The 19,593-nt window shown below is 31.2% G+C and overlaps 2 protein-coding genes and 1 long non-coding RNA gene across 3 annotated transcripts; 2 read left to right on the forward strand and 1 right to left on the reverse strand.

Moving 5' to 3' along the window:
* Positions 1-689: 689 nt before the first annotated feature.
* Positions 690-1,655, forward strand: Hkb (huckebein). Its single transcript, XM_026636684.2, has one exon. The coding sequence runs from the start codon at positions 690-692 to the stop codon at positions 1,653-1,655; it is 966 nt and encodes a 321-aa protein (XP_026492469.2).
* Positions 1,656-12,297: 10,642 nt separating this feature from the next.
* Positions 12,298-13,616, reverse strand: LOC113398059 (uncharacterized). The gene is made up of 2 exons (XM_064218719.1): positions 13,601-13,616; positions 12,298-13,301 (listed from the first exon to the last, which is right to left on the reverse strand). The coding sequence occupies exons 1-2, from the start codon at positions 13,614-13,616 to the stop codon at positions 12,298-12,300; spliced, it is 1,020 nt and encodes a 339-aa protein (XP_064074789.1).
* A 369-nt stretch (positions 13,617-13,985) lies between these two features.
* LOC135194118 (uncharacterized) lies at positions 13,986-17,130 on the forward strand. The gene is made up of 4 exons (XR_010309659.1): positions 13,986-14,142; positions 14,962-15,105; positions 15,593-15,746; positions 17,069-17,130. It is a non-coding gene; the product is annotated as an uncharacterized LOC135194118 (long non-coding RNA).
* Positions 17,131-19,593: the final 2,463 nt, after the last annotated feature.

The following is a 19,593-nucleotide window of genomic DNA, read 5'->3' on the forward strand; positions in this document are numbered from 1 at the left end:
CATTTAAAATATTTACAACTATCTAATGTTTTCTATTAAAATTACTTAGTTTTAAATTTGAATAAAAACTATAAATCAATCAACAATATCTCCTAAGCATATGGCTCTGTGAAATGAAATTGTTAAGTCTACCATAAGGCGCATTCTATCGAAGTGTACCCATATGTACCTCAATTGTTCTCCTTGCGTGTATATAACATATAAATCGTCGAGAACCGCAACAATCGGCGAAACCATTAAAACAAACAAGCTAGCAGCTGCGAGGGCCGCGACCACTCAAGCATAACGCTCTGCCCCTGAGCCCGCCTCCGGACGACGCACAAAAATCAACATAAATAACATTACACACCCCTATCTCAAAGACTATGACACCTATATCGATTTGAGTACCCTAACTAACAATATAGTTAATTACAAAAATAAACCTTAACAGTAACAGTTTAAGGTCCTTTATAGTTCAAATCAAAATTGATCATATATCGAAAGATCCGAGGGGAAATTCAAGTGTGCAACAATTGAAAAATATTTCGTCTCTTTCGTCCATTCAATGGCATCAGTATCCCTCTACTTTTGGGCGATTTTATTAAATTTATTGTTAAAGGAATGTATATAAAAGTTGTTGAAATGAGAAAGGGTCCCAGTCGGTTACAACGGTCGTGTGTGAAATCATCTTTATACTTTAGGTGAAAATGTTATCTGTACAAAAAAAATATTCAAGGCTTTTCAGGCCGTGGGATGTGAGTGATAATAAAAGTACTGAAAAACCTGAAACAAGTGAAAAAAATGTTACCAAGGAGGCGGAACTTAAAAAAATAAAAGAAGAGAAACGGGAAAATCGCTTAAGAAAAATTCGTGGTGCTTTCAAAAAGAATGATAATAATAATTACCAAGATGCGACTGTATCTACGACGACGTTAGATAATGATGACGATAAAAAAGTCAACATGAACCCTATTCATGAGCCTTTAGACGTTTCCAATTCCCCAGTTGCAAGTCTAAGTTTATGTTGTGACCGATTGTTACAAGAACCAGAGAAAGTAAAAAGCGAAGTACGTCAAAATATTGTCAAGACACCCGTAGAAAATGTACAAACTCAAATCACATTAGCACCGAGCATCGTGCCGCCAAACATCTACAACCAAGGTTTTATACCTGATTACTTATCTGCAGATATCGCACAAACGTTAGGTATACCGCCAACTGATCCTCTCCTCTTAGAATCTTTAGCTCAAGGCTATGCAATGGAATTGGAATACGCGAGAATATTACAGCAAGAAAACGAAGCTAAGCTATTGAACGCGAGAAAGCAAAGACCAAAAAAGTATAAATGTCCACATTGCAACGTCGGTTTTTCCAACAACGGCCAGTTGAAAGGACATATACGAATCCATACTGGCGAGAGGCCATTTAAATGCGAAGAGAAGAACTGTGGTAAGACGTTCACGAGGAACGAAGAGTTGACAAGGCATAGACGGATACATTCAGGAGTTCGTCCGTATCCATGTCCTACTTGCGGGAAAAAGTTTGGCAGGCGAGATCATTTAAAGAAACATACGAGAACACATTACCTCCATGCTGAAAGAATGATGCCCGTCTTCGTCCCTCTATCTGCAGTTCCTCATGTTAACGGCTTCCCTTATTTGTACGGATATTAGTTACTTAATACATTATTACATTAGAAACATAAATGTATTTTTTAATTGAATCAATGTTTTGGTCATAAACGTTTTTGTTTTCAATTTGTGGTTTATGTTTTTTGACGTGTATATTTCTTACATCAGTCAAGATCGTGATAAAATATGTAGTTTTAAGAAAATTGTATGTAAAAAGGATTGTGTGCAAAGAGTATTTTTTTAAGTAAATAGAAATAATAAATATATATTTATAAATAATAAGTTTGTTTCCTTTTTTTATATAAATTTTAGTTACAATTTGGCTTAGAAAAACAAGTTTCTTTGCCGCCAGAGTCACAATTCGATTCCGCTCAAAGATTTTATATTACCTAAATTGTTTAATAGTCCCGTCTTACAAAATCATTGCTCGTATATGCTAAATCATTTTAAGGTTATGTATTAAAATTATATATTTTTAAAACAGATCTTATTAGGACTTCCTTGGAAGTTCTAAACAAGGAGATACGAAACTTAGAAAATACTACGACGAACTTAGGGTAGGTACATGTTTAATAGATATAATATTAAATAGTCATTTTTTGTAAAAAGTAAGTGTTTCTTACAGACTGTAAATGTCTCCCTGCTGGACTAAGGCCTTTTCTTTTTTAGGTGAAAATAGTAAGGTAGTGGTTACACATGTGGCAGGGTTCCATTCGACATTTTCGCAAGTTCCCTCATAATTTTTCCTCTCTTTGCCGAGCACAAGTTGAATTGCTAGGATTTTAACCCATGATCTTATATAAAGATCCACGTATTTTAGACATCACTATGAACCATATCTGCTCAATAATTTTAAGTAATTAATAATTCAATGGCCGCCACGAGAATATCTAAAGTTAAGGGTTAAAAATACATAACAGAAAAAGATAGAGCACGTGATATGTTTATTTATCTTAAGCAAATAAATATTTTCTTTCCTTGCCTATCTATAAATAGGCATAAACAAAACAGTTCAATGCCGTTTTCTCCTGTGTGTGACGAACAATTATCTTTTTTTGTGGAGTTGTTATTGCCGAGATTCAGTGTTACCAATTGAAATAATTGGAGAAAGAATATTCGAAAAAGAAAACTCATATATAATTTTATATAATATTTATGGTCGAAATTCTGAGCGAATACTAGTAATTATTTATAAAAGGTCTTTTAGGAAAGTAACAAGCTTAACATAATCCTTTCGTACTTGACCAGTCATTGACTTGGGTCAAGAAGCCTCATTCGCCGGGTCGCTCTATAAAAACCTTACTCGTGAAAAAAGGCGATAAAGATTTTAAAGAATTTTTAAAACTTTATTCTTATGACGTTAAACCAATTTCTAAATTCCTTTTCAGTTGAGTTTAATTTTTTAATAAGTAAAGTTCGTTCCGCTTGATATTTTTGTTCGTAAATTTTTATGAAACATGGAGGCGGATGGTGAGCGGTCACCACCGCCCATTAACCTTGGTGCTGTTAGAAATATCAATCATTCCCTATATCTTCAAAGCTTCACCTTGGGAACTAACATGGTATTTCCTTTATGCCTGTAGTTACACTTGAATGGTAGATGTGGCTAATGGGATTACTTTCAAACTAAAAAGACACTTAAGGACTGATTAGAAAATTACTTATTTTAACTTAAACATTTATTTTTATTGAAACGTAATCATTATAAAATTTATATAAAATACAAAAGTTATGTCAGATAACTAGACATTTTACTTCTTCATGTAATTTTCACGGAATCAATAAATATGACACAAATCAATCTGAACAAATAAAAAATTTAAAGTAATTCAAACATAATACATAAACCAAACAGAACCGAGTTGACATCAAAAGCTACTCTTTTTATAATTTTTATAATCTAAGATTACCTACACTGGCTCACTCATCCTTCAAACCGTAATATAACAATATTAAATATTGCAGACGAGCTTATAAAAACCCTACAACTAAGTAATTATATATTTACTAAAATGGTTTGCTTGTTTTTAATTTTAAATAATTTTGCTTCAGTATATTATAGTTTCTCATGAAATATGTATTTTAAATTTACTATAAGTAGTAGTAGTTTGTTTTGTCTCATCAAAATATATTAATGAATGAAATGCTTTAATATAAATAGCTTTATCTGACTTCCATTATAAATTCAAAAAAGGTCGTGTAATTTGTTGCTCAACATTCAACAAAGCATTTATATTTTTTATAAAGTATAAACTTTAATTTATAACTTTATAAAGAAAATGTTTCATTTATGGGCGTTCTCGACAATCCATTCGATAACGGATCTTACCTATATAATTGAAGACGTATAAAAATTAAAAGTCCAAAGAATCATTATACTTTTATAAAGAAATTACTTTAAGGCCCTTTGTAGACATCGATACATCATTCGACTTATAGAATTGAATAAAAAAAAATTACGCAAGCAAAATGTTATTGAAGTACGGACTTCCGGTGTTCTGAATGGGCACAGATAAACAATTATATGTAGTTAAATATTTTGATTCCGTGTCATTGTGTCGAACACTTGCGATTTAAAAAGAATTTTAAGAATTGAATAAGGCGTAATGGTAACAATAAAACGGTTTTATAATTAATCATTTTTATTTAATTGGTGACAAATTTATAGAAGTGATCCAAAATATTATATAAAATTTGCTGAATTTTCTGTACATAAATTTTTTTCTTTTGAAGTATACTACGGACCATTACGTATTCTTGTAGAAAGCGTTAAAGGCAGAACTCTAATAATGTTTTTTTTAAGTCAACAATATGAGACACATTAAAGGTTAATAACTTAATATTCCACTCTAAGCCCACATCAGCCCTAAATATTTGACATCTAGCAGATAATAAATAACATTAAAAGGCAAATTAGACCGTTTCCCACGTCCATTAAACGATGGGATTTAAAAAAAAACGGAAGTCCGTTGTAATGCTACCCAGCGTGATTCCGCAATTTGTGTCCATTTGCGATTTCTCAGTTTACATCTTTACACTGAGGTGTTGTCGTTACTATCAGCTTGACGTCTTTATAATCTAATCTATATATATATACATATAATAAAATTGTAGTGTCTGTTTGTAAAATTAAAATAACAACTTTTTACGAAATACATATTTATGTGGGTATACACGGTACATATTCCAAAACAACTTTTATTTTTTAATTTTTGTCTGTCTGTCTGTTTGTTCTGGTTAATCTCTGGAACGGCTGGACCGATTTTGACGGGACTTTTACTGGCAGAAAGCTGGTATAATAAGAAGTAACTTAGGCTACAACATTATCTTTTTTTGTTAAATTCAAACGCACACGAAGTCGCAGGCGCAGCTGGTATATAATATAATTTCTGGATATCTTACGGCATATAAAAAACTATTCTTATAAATTTAATTAATTTCTATATAACGTTTAGTTGATATAATAGTATAATTCTTTGTTCAATGGACGATTGCCAGACATAATAAAAGCATAAATTAGAAATTTCTTGATGTTTATTTTTATTTGAGCAACTTATATATATTTCAGAATATATCTAAGTAGGTTTTTTCATTTCTATTTATAAATGTAATAAATTTATTATTTGTGCTAATAATACAGTGTGTTGGTGTAAATTTCCTTTATTCTCGGATAATAAGTCTTTTTAACGTTAACGTTAATTTATTTTTAAAATAAGACTCGTTTATTGACTGGTCAATTTTTCGAATCATAAATACTTGTAGCCAATTAAATAAAAGAAAAATGGGTACAGTAACGAACTAATTGCTCTTTTTCTCTCCAAGTCAAAACTCTGTACAGTGGAAGACAAAAGCCTAATGAGTCAGCCTCAGATTATCGGTAGGACTTTGTCTATCACCGTTTCTGGTTTTATACCGCCTACCATGAATATACTGTATTGTTATGTACCATTTTTTAAAGGACAAGTAAATCTGTGTATTTTCCGTCATATGTTAAATCCTGTTGTTGGTGGTGCAGTGTTGTAAGAACTATTTAATGTTGCGGAGGTGATCAGTTGTCATCAGATGGACATTTTGTTTGTCTTTTTTTCTAGTTACAAAAAATTATAAGACATAATTTATGCGTTAGTAAAATAAAATACAAATCACGAAAAGGATGTCATTTTGCATTACTTTTTAACCTGCACCTCAAAATATCTGCGTATTAAAATATCCATAAGCATTGGTATAAATTCAAAATATTTTTGTAAAAACTTGGTCAATAAAACAAATTACGAAAAGGGTGTGACTGAGTTACCAACTAAAAAATCAAATGTTTTTGTCACCAAAAACTCATGGGAAAGTTAAAAATCCGTGCATTGTATCATAACCCGCCTACGAATCCTACAAATTTGCTGAATAGATAATTTATAGCGCATATCGGATTTATTGGTTTGTTATTCGGATAAAAACATATTTCGGACCTTTATAAGCAGGTGACTCGCGGGTTGAATGAATTTTTTGTGACAATATTAATGATACAGAGTAAATATTTATTGTTTGCCATAGACAAATTCGCTTTTTTTTTAAATTCCACTACGTTTGACGCGTTATAATGTTTTTTTTTTTCTGATGCGCGTTCAAGATGACCTGGCTATACATGATGGAGTTGATCGCATAACCGCCAATTAAGTGTTAAGTCGGTCGAAATACAGTAGACAACTTCATGTTTTATCTAATTTTACAATGTTTATATTATTATAGATTTAAATTAGGAACATCTAATTTTTGGGCTAACAAAGTAGTGGTCAAAAAAGAAGAACATTAATCATAATAATAACGAAACTTTATTTTGAGTTAGTAGATTACTTTTTTAATATTTAGTTATATAAACCTATGGACACGCAATATACTATTTTTTGTCTGTGATATTGCTGAAATAAAATGTATATAGTGTATATAAATAATTACGTGTATATATTAAGTTTACACGCCCCGTCCTTTCTCTAAGGATCTTCTTACGTACTATACACAGGATTTAATTAAATATACCTACTTTAAATATAAAATATCGTTATTTTATTTAACTTTAGCACAAATAATACAATTTTATTTTGCAGTCAAATATTGATGCAACTGGACTTCACAAATAATTTCTATGATCTCATGACCATAAATTAACCTTTACAAATAGTCAGTAGCCATGGGAACTAGCATCAGGTGGGTCATCACGCCTACGCTTTTATTTTTTTTATTACCTGGCCACTGTACTTTTTCTTGAAATAGGGTAACCATTATTAATGATATTTTATGTAATACGTATTATGTATATTTGACGTAATGAGTTTAGATGATCTTCTAACTCAATCATGCTCAAAAGGCTGATTTCGAAAAGTCAATTGTGAAAATGATTTATTTTTACTAAAATTCTATTTGTATCGAGCGAAATGGACAGTAATTTTTTTTTTTCTGTTGAGTAGTTTATTTATTCCTATTTCTATTCTTTTAACAAGCTTCGTTAAATTGCCGTTAAATATAATAATATTTTAATAGCTTTAAAAAAGCATGACTTGCTTTAACTCGAATTTATTTTGAAATAAACGTATTTAATTACATTAAAACACATATGAATCCAAGTCACGATTCTTTCCCGGAAATTAAATGATTATGAACACCCTAATCTAAATGGAGTCCTAAGGATTGCGTTTACAATACAAATGCTCTCTTTACTGCGGTCATTACGTCAAAGTGCTCATTCATGACTCGAAAACGTAAAAAAAGTTATAATATTATTCTCACGGAGTGCTTTAAGTAGATTTTTGCGCAAATTCGATACGGCACAGGTTATAGGTATACAGGTATGAAATACGCGCGCTTTTTGACGTATGGCACTGACATTTGTATAAAAGATGGCGATTTTTTTATTTTACGGTTTACGCCTAAAAAGTGATCGATTTGATTCGATATTTGTGTTTATTTAGTCAACCTTTTGGATTTGCCACTTGTAAGTGTAACTTTTAAAAATATCCCACGCAGTATTTTTTTTTGAGAGTTGTTTGTACTAACCTTGATTCAATGGAAATGTTTTTTATTATAAGAGTTTTTCCATAGATTGGAGAAGTGCAATACGTTAAAATATTTTAAGGGAACAATTATGAGTCTTAGTGGTAATAGTGTTTAGTACTTACATTCATACATACCGAATTTCTATAGAATATTCAAAAATACAAGATGGTTAACATTTCTTACAGCTCCATTGTCTATGGGCGGTGGTGACCATTTACAATCAGGTGGCCCATTAGCAAAAAAAAATAAGATTAAAAATGTAAGAGTAAGAGAGATACGACATAAAAGAAAAAATAACTAAGAAACATTTTTCATTTCATTTTTTTCACAGACGACACTCAAAAGCCAGCTTCAAGGAAGCCTCTCTCATCTCTACAGGGAACCAGATTCTAAAGGCGCGAGCAGTGAAATAATTATAAAGAAAACGGGAGCTATGAATGGGCACTGGAAATATCGCGAATTTAATGTAACTAAGAAAATCTTAGAAACTGTTTGTATAATATCCGCTGCTTGTACTATATATGACCACTATTCTAACTCGACACGCCTTAACTCTACCAGGCCCAACTCCACAACCTCTTAGTGAAAATATGTGGCTTGGCCGTTTCGTTGCTGCAAGAAGTATTGTATAACAGAAAAGTAATGTGAAAAACAGTGGATACATTTTTCACCTTAAACCCATGTGAATGTAGCGAAGCCCTTGCGCTTCGCTTGGCTCATCTTAGCGGGTGCACAGATTATCCTTATTGAGTAATCGAGTCTTATATAACATTCCATATGCAGATTCCTCCGGCATATACCCTACTCATAGCCTTCTAATTCTAATCAAAGACAGTGAGATTTAGTCATAGACAATTTACTACTTTTTACTTATTCCATCAAGCGGGTTCTTAACGTTGATTAACTCTCACGTGTTTAATTCAAATGAAATATACACAGAAATCAAGTACCTGCAAACTTGTGTTTTTTTTCGATTCAAACCAGCGGCCCTTGATTAAGATTGCTTGAACTTAGATATCATTCATCATCTCTACATATAAATTTAATAAGACCACAATCTTCGAACCAGAACAAAATTTATAAAACGATACATTTTATAAAACTTCGTTACGTCGAAATGGCTTAACGACCCCCATTCAGCTGCTATTGCACAAGTGTCGCCGTGGGCCTCGTTGAATAAATGTGTCGAGGTTATACAATTTTGTAACACACATTCACGCGAAATATTTTCCCATATTGTTAAATGTTTTTGAACAGTAGAAACAAAATTATATTGTTTATTAATATGATTAATAAATTATTTCTTAATCCACTGTAAACCATTTCATATTTTCAATAATATTATTTTATATTATATCAAAATAATTTTATATGATTGTCGTCAATACAGAGGTTGGTCTAAATGAGGAAAAAATACTTTATGAAATTACAAAAGTAACCAAACTTATACTTACCTAACAGCTTAAAGGAAATAAAAATAACAGTTTGAAAATGTCATACGGTGAGCCTCACAAGGGCCATCTCTCCTTTTATTGAAATATAATTTGCTCTAGTCTGGGTTTTACACATGTGCCGTATTAAATACCGTCTTAAGCATGCAGGTTTTCTCACGATGTTTTTCTTGTTAAGCGCATGAAAACTCATTGCTTACAGGCATTTGACACTGCGGTTTTAAGTTTATATAAACATTTCCTGAATCCACCTAGATACTTTAGCTCAAAATATGTAAAAAAAATTAGGACTAAAAACTTTGACTTATATGAATATTTTCATTATTAATTTTCCGGAGTCTTCAAATTAATGGTCCGAAGAAGGTATATTACACGTAATTGTATTTATTTAAAAATTAATTGCCCGATGATGCAACCTAACCCTCTTCAATTCAACCATATTTTGTGGTATAACGATTTAGACTCAAAACTTCAGTGAGCTCTCATTTGTCAACCCTATAGCAGGAGATTTCGTAATAAGTATGCGCTTAACGAAAAGTTAGGCAATTGGATAATGTCGATAGGGTTAGTTTATTTAAGTCATTTTTGAAGTTTGTTTCCTATGGTATCCTATTATTAACTAACCATCGGCCCTAAGAGATGGTTAATTTGAAATAAATGCTATCACTATAATATCATTATGTAAGTATCTATTAAAGACAAAATGCGGCTAAATTCGGAAAGCTTTTTAACTCTCGAATTAATTTCCTCAAACTTTCGTATTGCATAAGTAGGTACTCATTATTTTAGTTATGAAATTTACGCGTTTTAAATAATACCTATTTCACAAGTTGTACATCGTTGTATGTGTTTAGTTAATTAAATTTTATTGCAAATGCTATTGCCGTGGTGCTTCTCAGCCCCACACCCGCGAATAGAAAAAACAAAATGGCGACCACCCATCGCGCGCCATTTGTCATCACGCTAATGATCACACGCATTATTGTCGCTATTGAATCTGTGGCCACAAATCGATTTATTAACATTTCATTGGCTAAATTCTTAGGGACGGGTTTGCACTTTTTTTTACTTCCGATTTGAATTAAGAATACTATAAATTCTAGGTAGGTACTATATTAGGTAAAAATAATTCAGCAACTTTTGAAAAAACAATAGACAATCGTTGCTGTTTTTTTATGCTATATGCAATGTAATTTACTTACATAATTAAATTATAATGTCGGTTCTTGGTTGATTTAGAACATACGTTCTGAACCAGTAGAAATTTTATAAGACATCTTGTAAAATTACGATTGATAAGTGCTTGAAAGCCCTACCCAATTTATATTTACAAGAATGATATAGTTCTAAGATTGGGCCAAAGCATCTAATCTTAAAAAATAGAGTACTATAAAGGAAACATGGTCAGAGCCGTCTGAAGCTGTGCTGGGGCCCTTGGCACCCTTGAATTTGGGGCCCTTTTGCTAGATATTTTTTGGTTTAATTTGGTAAATTGTTGGTTCTTCGAGGCCCTCTAAGGATGGGGGCCCTGGGCACGTGCTTCATGTGCCCTGTGGTAAAGACGGTAATTAACATGGTACTTAAAAGTGTGCGCCAACGCAAACGCAAGCCCTTGCTCTGCTCTCCTGGTGCTTAATCTCATAATCCACTAGGAAAGCGATTAGCGCAAGCAAGAGCTTTACTTGCCATCGGAGATATTTAACATACTCCAACTATCTAATTGTGAGCTTCTATTAAATTTAACCGAAGTGATTCGTACAAACGGTTTCAAGATCTACGGTCACTAGACCAACGATGTTAACACCAAGAATGAATTAAACATACATAATCACATACATATCAAGCAATTGAAACAATAACACGTCCATAAGATTATAATCCGTAATGATATAATATAACTATTGAGAAGTTCACATTAATTACGTATAGTTTAAATTAAACATCACACCAGACAACATTGAACTATAAATCAAACGACAACAATCGACGATGCGCTCAACTTCATTGTTGCAAATATTTCGGACCCCTCATTGCACAATGGACGTAGCGTTTCCGCGGTTACGTTAGATCGGACTACATGGGAGATATTATAGTTTGTAATAATATCGTAATAAAATGTGCAAATAGATATTTTCAATTTACATTTTATAACGCCTGGACGAGATGACTAACTGGCCATGCCTAATGGACATTGTAAATATTTATTAGCCTTAAGCCAATTTTGATATTGTAGGAAATTATAAATAAATAAATATTGGACAACATCACATACATTACTCTGATCCCAATGTAAGTAGCTAAAGCACTTGTGTTATGGATTTATATTACTAGGTATGCTAATGTAATTGCTTCTGTTTTTTGTGATTAATAAAGTATACGAAAACAATAATTAGATGGAAATAAGCCTTATATTTATTGTATTTATTAGTTTTCATGAAATAATTGTTTATATTCAGGTTATAAAAAAGAATGTATGCATCGTCCTACTAGTATATAAGTATATTCATCAGTATGAAGTTTGTGTATGGTCGTATTTTAGTTATTTTACCATAGTATTGTTCAAATACATGAATTGTCATGCCCAATTTATCTTTTATCTAGGTTGGTAATATATTGCAAATTGTTTTTTTTCGTCCTAAACCGCGATTTTTAATCCAGGGTCTCGCGATCATAAACTGGCTACTATACCGACGATGTAGCTTAGAATAGAAGAAGATTACGTTTTAGTAAAGGCAAAGAAAAATTATTGTTTAGTTAAAAAATAGTTTATAATTTTTTATTGCAATTACTAAACACAGCTAAGTCTATTCACTTAGATAAAACAAAATGGTGACCACCCAAACAGAAAACTCACTGTTACTCATTTGAAAAAGGATTCTATTAATTTTTATGATTATCTATTATTTATTTTGGAAACACACAGTTTTTGTTCTTTGTTTTTTTAGTAAAAGCTCATTTTACTTTACAAGAATCTAGATGGCTCAAGGGAAACGAAGCCTTAGACCAGGAGTGTAACATTTGCAGGCAATTTTCATTTTCATCTTCTCAAGAGAGAATAAACAAACAAAATTTCTCAAATGTCATATTTATGGTTTTATATAAAAATAAAACATTTGAACCTTTATTGTAATACGTATTATTGGTAAAATAGCAAAACTTTCTACTTTATTTTTGCTTCCTTTTAATAGAAATCAAAACTCATCCCTAACATCATCATCTATCTTCTTAGAATAATCTTCTAAAATTGTTTTCACCTCCGTTAAATTGAATCCAAGCTTGTGTAATAAGGCCATTGTGTCTGCGTTTGTAAAATATTTATTCAACTCTTCAAACACTTTATGAGCTCGAGTTTTCCTATTATAATTTTTCAAACAAAAAGGTTTAATGTTCTTCATCAGATTTATTATTATTTTCGGAACCCGTTCATTCATATTATCAGTTAAAGGCAAAATTAATTCAAATATGTTTAAAATTCCATTACAAACTGTTTGTGTTGACATTCTTTCAATAAGTCCAATTTTCTCATAAAGTTTCCTTTTAGTATAAACATCTTTATTCTTCTGAGAATTATAATCTCGTACTGTTAGATGTTCTTCTAAGATTTTATTAAAAAGATCAAGCAAAGAATAAATTACAGTTGCATCTAATTTTGATATTTGATCATAAAAAGGTTCTAGACCTTTCAATTTCATAACACGCGCTTGAACTCTTGGATTATTCGGTAACCAAACGTACATTATATCTAGGGCATGATTTTTTAGAGCTAAATTGTTATCGTGTTCAAAGATATCTAGAAGTTTGTCCACTATACTAATTGGAATAAGTGCAGTGGTCCTAGCAGGTGCGACATTAAACAAAATTTTTATTATCATCAATAGTTGCTTCTGTACTCGTTCACTATTGATGCCTACTATTGGAGTTATAACTCTACGTACGCCTGTTATATTGAAAAATTTGTGAACATTTTTCGGAATTTTTAGTAAATCGATCAGATCTTCCAATTTTTTTACCGTTTCATCGTAATTAGGTTCAGCGTTTATAGTAGCTGTGTTTTCTTTTAGAGGTGTTTCCTCTAGGGCTGTTAATAATTCAATCTTTTCCACAACGTATTCGATATTCTTATCTTCAGTGAAACTTACAATATCTTGAGCTCGAATACTATTTTCCTTTATTTTAGCTCGTATTGTTTGTTTGTCTGAAATCAACCAGAAATCGAGTTTAATTAAACATGAATTATCAATTTGGTAATTAAAACACCTAATATATCAGTCTAAAGAAAATGTTTGGAAAAAACAATACCTTCAATAGACTCGTCAGCAGAGCATGTTATGATCAGAATAACCAATAATAAGTAGCATCGCATTTTTAAGGTTTATTTCATTACTAACTTAATCTTTCCTTAACACAGATGTAGGTATAGGTAAGTCCAGTCTTAGAAAGTACGATATTTAGGTAAGTCAGTCTCATTTCAAGCAATGACATTTATAAACAAACTTGTTTTTTCAGCCATACTTGAATCTGTAGCAGAATTGAGATCTGAAGAGGTTATATTGGTAATTCTTAAAAAATGGGTACGACTCGGTAAATGATTAAAAGAACAAAATTGATTTTTTTTGTTTACTACGATATAAGATAATAATAAAATAAAATATACTATTAAATTATTGTTAATGAGTTGATCTAATCTATCCAGGTAAAGAGAGGATCTGGTGGATACATAGTGACTCTATTATTGTATAATAGGTGACAAAAATTTATAAGCATATATACATATTTAAATTTATTTATTGTAGACTTCTTTCTATTGAGCTTAGCACTTATATAGATACTCTTTAGATGATACCTCTTCCGTGAAATGATTATCAAATCATACGTCTAATGTTACGTGTAATGTGTGTAACTTCAATTAAATTAATTTCAGTATTTAGAATGTAGTTGTTATGGATAATATACAGATTTTGACACAATGTGAAGACGACACGTGCTGTTGCTTATCCGAGAGAAGCACTGCAGCGCTTATATCCATCATTTGTTTGGTAAGATTTCAGAGTGCATTATATACGATTTTGCAAACGTATTTTTTAATTATTCGTTTAGCATATTATTAAATTCGCTGTATAATCTGGAATAGTTATTAGCCGAACGTCTTCAGGATGTTTACCATTAAATAATTCAATCGTTCTTGCTTCAGTTTAATAATAATAAATAAACATAAAACTATTATGAAATATTTTTTATAAATTTTTACATAACTTTCACATTAATTAAAATTTTTATATATCAATTATGACAAATTAATTGTTTCTAGCGTCTATAGCAAAGGTTTACGGGCCGCCTAGCGATCCTGACCCCTTGGGCTATTGTCGGCCCCACTCCTAACACCACTAGTGTGTATAAGCTGCAAAGGAATGGAAAATCAGAATATTAGTAATTCCTTAATTAATTTGGGACTTGGCTACTATTTTTGTATATATGTAAATGCGCAACCCAAAGTAAAATGTAACAGAAAGATGCCTTCTTAAACTATTATTTTGGTCACGACTGCAATACACAAGCCAGCCATCAGCGTAAGACATATATTTATTATGTCACAAGTGTATTCAAGACAAGTGCACTCGCTATTCCTGCTTTATCTGACGAAATAGTAAATCTGTCAATTAGAGTTTACGTGACTTCCGAGTTATGGTCATAGTTAATACTACTTAATAGTTAATTACTTGCCAGAAATACCCAATATATAAGAATATCCCTTTTCATCACACATATAAAAATGACAACAATCTTAATAGAAAGCAGAATTTTGGATTGTGGAACCAGTATATAAAGGTCTAACAAAAACAATTGATTTTTTTCAGATATCATGCATCTTAGAGTTGGCGTTTAGTGACAAAACATTGGAACCATGCTGTGAGATGAAAGATCACTTGGATTCGCTGAAATATGTCTTGCTTACATTATTTAAAATAGCAAACATATTGCTTCTATTGGGCTCCATTTTTGTAAGTTGATAGTATTTTATTTGAATACCAGTTGTCACCGGCTTCGTGCTATATACAAATACTCCTATGGCGTTCCTTGGCGTTCAAGCATGCATCATACAAAATTTCATTCAATTCTGTTAAGTAGTTTATCCGTCAAAGCTTAAAAGACAGAGTTACTTTCGCAATTATAATATTAATATAGATCACCTTCTCATATTTCCAAGATTAGCGAACGTAGGTGCATACCTATTGACAGACATGTCGATTGACTTTAATATATATATAATACTAGCGACTCATCATTATTATATTATTAAAGAATATTACATGATATAATTCTAATTTATACTCTATATTACTCAGGAATCATTTAGCTTTCTATTAGTGAAAACATTTTTATACTTGGATTATTGGTTTCGGAATGATATAGATTATTTTCTACATACAAATTTTACCTGTATACAATATTAATATTGATATAATGTTATTACGTAATATATTTCAGGAGAGTTCGTTGTTACTACAGATCTATTTATGGTACTTACTCGGCTATATCATAGTCAGCTTTGTGGTCTTGATCATTGATTTGTGTTTCCGTATCAAGAACGAAGGACCCTGGACCTTTGTGACATTTGTACCAGATGTCGTATTTCTATTTGGTACGTATAAAGTATTAAGTTCAAAACTGAAGTTGCTGTTAGGAAATACCCCGGTTATCAAAACTTTTGTTTTGAATACAAATATAACGTAATTATTGTATGGTTTGTCTGTGAAAATGCATCTATAATCAATGGATTCATTCAATGAATACGGTTTGACCAATCAGTCAGATCAGTCTTTCGAAAGACTACATCGACTTACAATACGAAAATCGTGTATGCTACACATCAGTATCATGAATCGTAGATAACAACTTCAAAGTTATGAATAACTTGTCGTCCGTGGCTCAAATATTAGTATTTATAATCAAGTTAAATGTTTAAGTGTAGTAAAGTGGAATTAAAATTAAAGTGGATATACATTTTTTTTATGATATAGGTTGGCGGACGAGCAAATGGGCCACCTGATGGTATGTAGTCTCCATCGCCCATAGACAATGGCGCTGTAAGAAATATTAACCATTCCTTACACCGTCAATACGCCACCAACCTTGGGAAATCAGATGTTATGTGCCTGTAGTTACACTGACTCACACAACCGTCAAACTGGAACACAACAATACTAAGTACCGCTGTTTGGCGGTAGAATATCTGATGAGTACCTACCCAGACGGGCTTACACAAGGCCCTTTGGCAGGCAGGCAACTATGAATTTTCATGTGCTTAATTTGTGTTTATAATTCATCTCGTGCTCGGCGGTGAAGGAAAACGTCGTGAGGAAACCTGCATGAGTCTAATTTCAACGAAATTCTGCCACATGTGTATTCCACCAACCCGTATTGGAGCAGCGTGGTGGAATATGCTCCAAACCATCTTCTCAAAGGGAGAGTAGGCTTTTAGCCCAGCAGTGGGAAATTTACAGGCTGCTAATGTATGTAATGTATGTATGCGTAAAATTATAAGGCATTTTATAACAGGGATATAAAGAGGGGAGGTGAGGTGAGGTGAGGAGATAAGTTTTATTTGTAGTAGATAAAGGGGCGGTGTATTGAGGGCCAACCCTAATTCGCGAACATGTTTATTTAATTTACACATGAAGGTTATTTCAGCCACTGCAACCGACAAAATGACAAAGTTTACGTTTGTCATATCAAACAATTTATAAATTTCCAAAAAAGAAGCCTCTTGAGTTTCTATCACCGGTTCTAATTAAGTCAGGTCATTTACTTTTAAGTTATTGGTAATTTTTACTTTATCACAATTGTCATATTTCTTCATTAAAAAAAATTAGAAATGACAAAAAATTCACACCTAATTTTGTCAAATACCCATGTTTTATCTACTACTACCAAGTAATAGTTAACTTATTCCTTTATTTACAGTAATATTCCGATGCCTTCCACTTGTGGACTATTACAAGAAACACCTTGAAAAACTTCAAGCTTTAAACCATTAAATACTTTACAAATAGCATCTATTTTTATATATAAAATAAATAATTATTTAAAATAAAATCACAAGTTGTTTTCAAACTCAGTTTTCGTTTAATATTTTTGTACTATCTACTATATACATGTGAATATTAAATATCTAGAAAAACGTATAACAAACGTAAATCTAACGTAAAACTAAATAGAAAACATCTTCGCCACATCGGACTTATTATTTAAAAAAAAAAACTTAAATAGGCATCCAATACATATTGAAGCCATTAATAATATATTAAAAATTAAAATTACATATTATATACAATTACGCATTTGCTCCTGAAATAAACAAGTAGCAAATGATTTACCAATACATGTTTTGTCTCGCTCTCGCTTACACAACAATATATACAAGAGAAGGACAAAACATGGTTTAGTATCGGATTACTACCATTTATTGAGAGAATTGTAAATTCAGCGTTTTATTATGACTAATTTCAGTATATTTTTGTATAACAAAGACAGACCAACTCATGTCGTATTATACTCAACCTATGAATAATCCACAAAACAAAACATTAATATAACACACACCATGTACTCAGTCACTATTTAAACATGCTGTATAATTTATTGAGTACAATACGACATTTAGTGACAATTCATATTCTAACTATTCTCATAATACCAATTACATTTTTGCTACTTTTTAATATCCCTGAATTGAGTTTACTGGAAATGGCATTGAACAAGGAGATAAGAAAATAAATCCTTAATAAGTGACCGTTACGTACATTTAATTGACATTACTTTTTTAGAATAAAATATATAGCAATATCAATAGTCAATTTGACCTCGAAATGTTACCCCAATCATGATTAGTTTCGCTTCAAGAATTTCTTCTAATTTCATAAAAAGGCATAAAAATCATATTGCTTCGATTACAATTTACAAAAAAAATATCATACGCATACAGATGGACAGAGAAAAACAAAAGAAAACTTGTACATATTACGAAAACCAAATCCTTTATGTAAAGTTACCTTTCGTATAATCTGGATTCTGTCTCTGTTTATATACTACTCTGTATTTATACCTACTCTGTATGTCCTCCCTCCATAAATGTATGAGTGCCATTTCCACTATACTCTTTTACTCACTGAACCGCCATAAACTTTTATCCGACAACATCAACTGAACCAGGCAATCAGTGTGTGATTTTACACTTTAAAAATTAATCAATGCTTAGTCTATTAACGGTCAAATACAAAACGTATAAAACTATTGTTGCTAGCCAGTACTTATTGCTTCTAGAAATTCTGTTAATCATATATTGTTATTGTTCTGTAATTATATTCGTACATTAAATTTATGTTAACACGCCACATCAAAATATCAAACATGATTTACTTTATAATATCATGAAAGTTGTTAACGCAGTAAATGACAGGGTATTTAACACCTGCCTTCTCACATGCGCTTGAAGTCGCGGGCAGAATCTATTACTCAATAAAATCTCATAGAAATTGCTTACAATTAAAAACAATTTAAAAGACTTATTCGTTTTCAAAATCTTACAGTATTATAATTACATTACAATATTGTATCATTGGATTTTACCTCGAACTTGAAAATAACTAACTATTTAAAATATAATATTATTTTAAAAGTAAAATTGTTGTAATGGATGATAATTCACTGTTAATAATAACAAATTTCAACGAACATTGACATATCTCTCTCTCTTTGAAATCAATAGATAAAAGTTTAAAATCATTCAGCAAGGATTTTTGCCTTAAGGAGGCTATATAAAAAAGGTTTATTGACACACATTTTTTCGAGATTCATCAGTACGCTTTGTAGGCAATATGAAACAATACAAATAGAAAACTAGGTAAGAAATTAATTTGTATGTCATGTGAAACTTATTAATGTTTGGGGATATAAGTCTTAGCTGTTAAACAGCACAAAGTTCATTCTTATGTCGAATGATTTGATTTGTTTTCTTCTATCAAATGTAAAATTTCTGATGAGTGAAAGAGAGATATAACTATGCACCGCTGTTTAAAGTTGACAAATATAAGTAATGACATAGGAATACATGTATTGATTAAGACTTCGTTTTAAAAATCTTTCAAAGTATAATTATTTGACGTGGCACGTTAATAATTATTTCGGTAATTTTTATTTCATTTTATTTCTATATTGCTTTCGACACTGTAAATACATATATAGACTGTAAACACGGAAGAACGTCGAGTGATTTTTCCTTACTTCTTTGTTTAGTTATTTTAATTGACCAAATAATAAATAAACTATCTTCGGCTGAGTTATTTAAATAAAAATTGAATAAGATTTTTATCTGCATTTTAGTGGTTGACTCTACTTCATTTAAACTTATTTAATTTGTTTGGTGTTACATTATAATAATATAATAAGCGCGTAAAGCCCTTGGTCCGTCCCATCGGATTGTGAAAGAA

This window comes from Vanessa tameamea, chromosome 24 (genome assembly GCF_037043105.1).
Source record: "Vanessa tameamea isolate UH-Manoa-2023 chromosome 24, ilVanTame1 primary haplotype, whole genome shotgun sequence".
NCBI lineage: Eukaryota > Metazoa > Arthropoda > Insecta > Lepidoptera > Nymphalidae > Vanessa > Vanessa tameamea.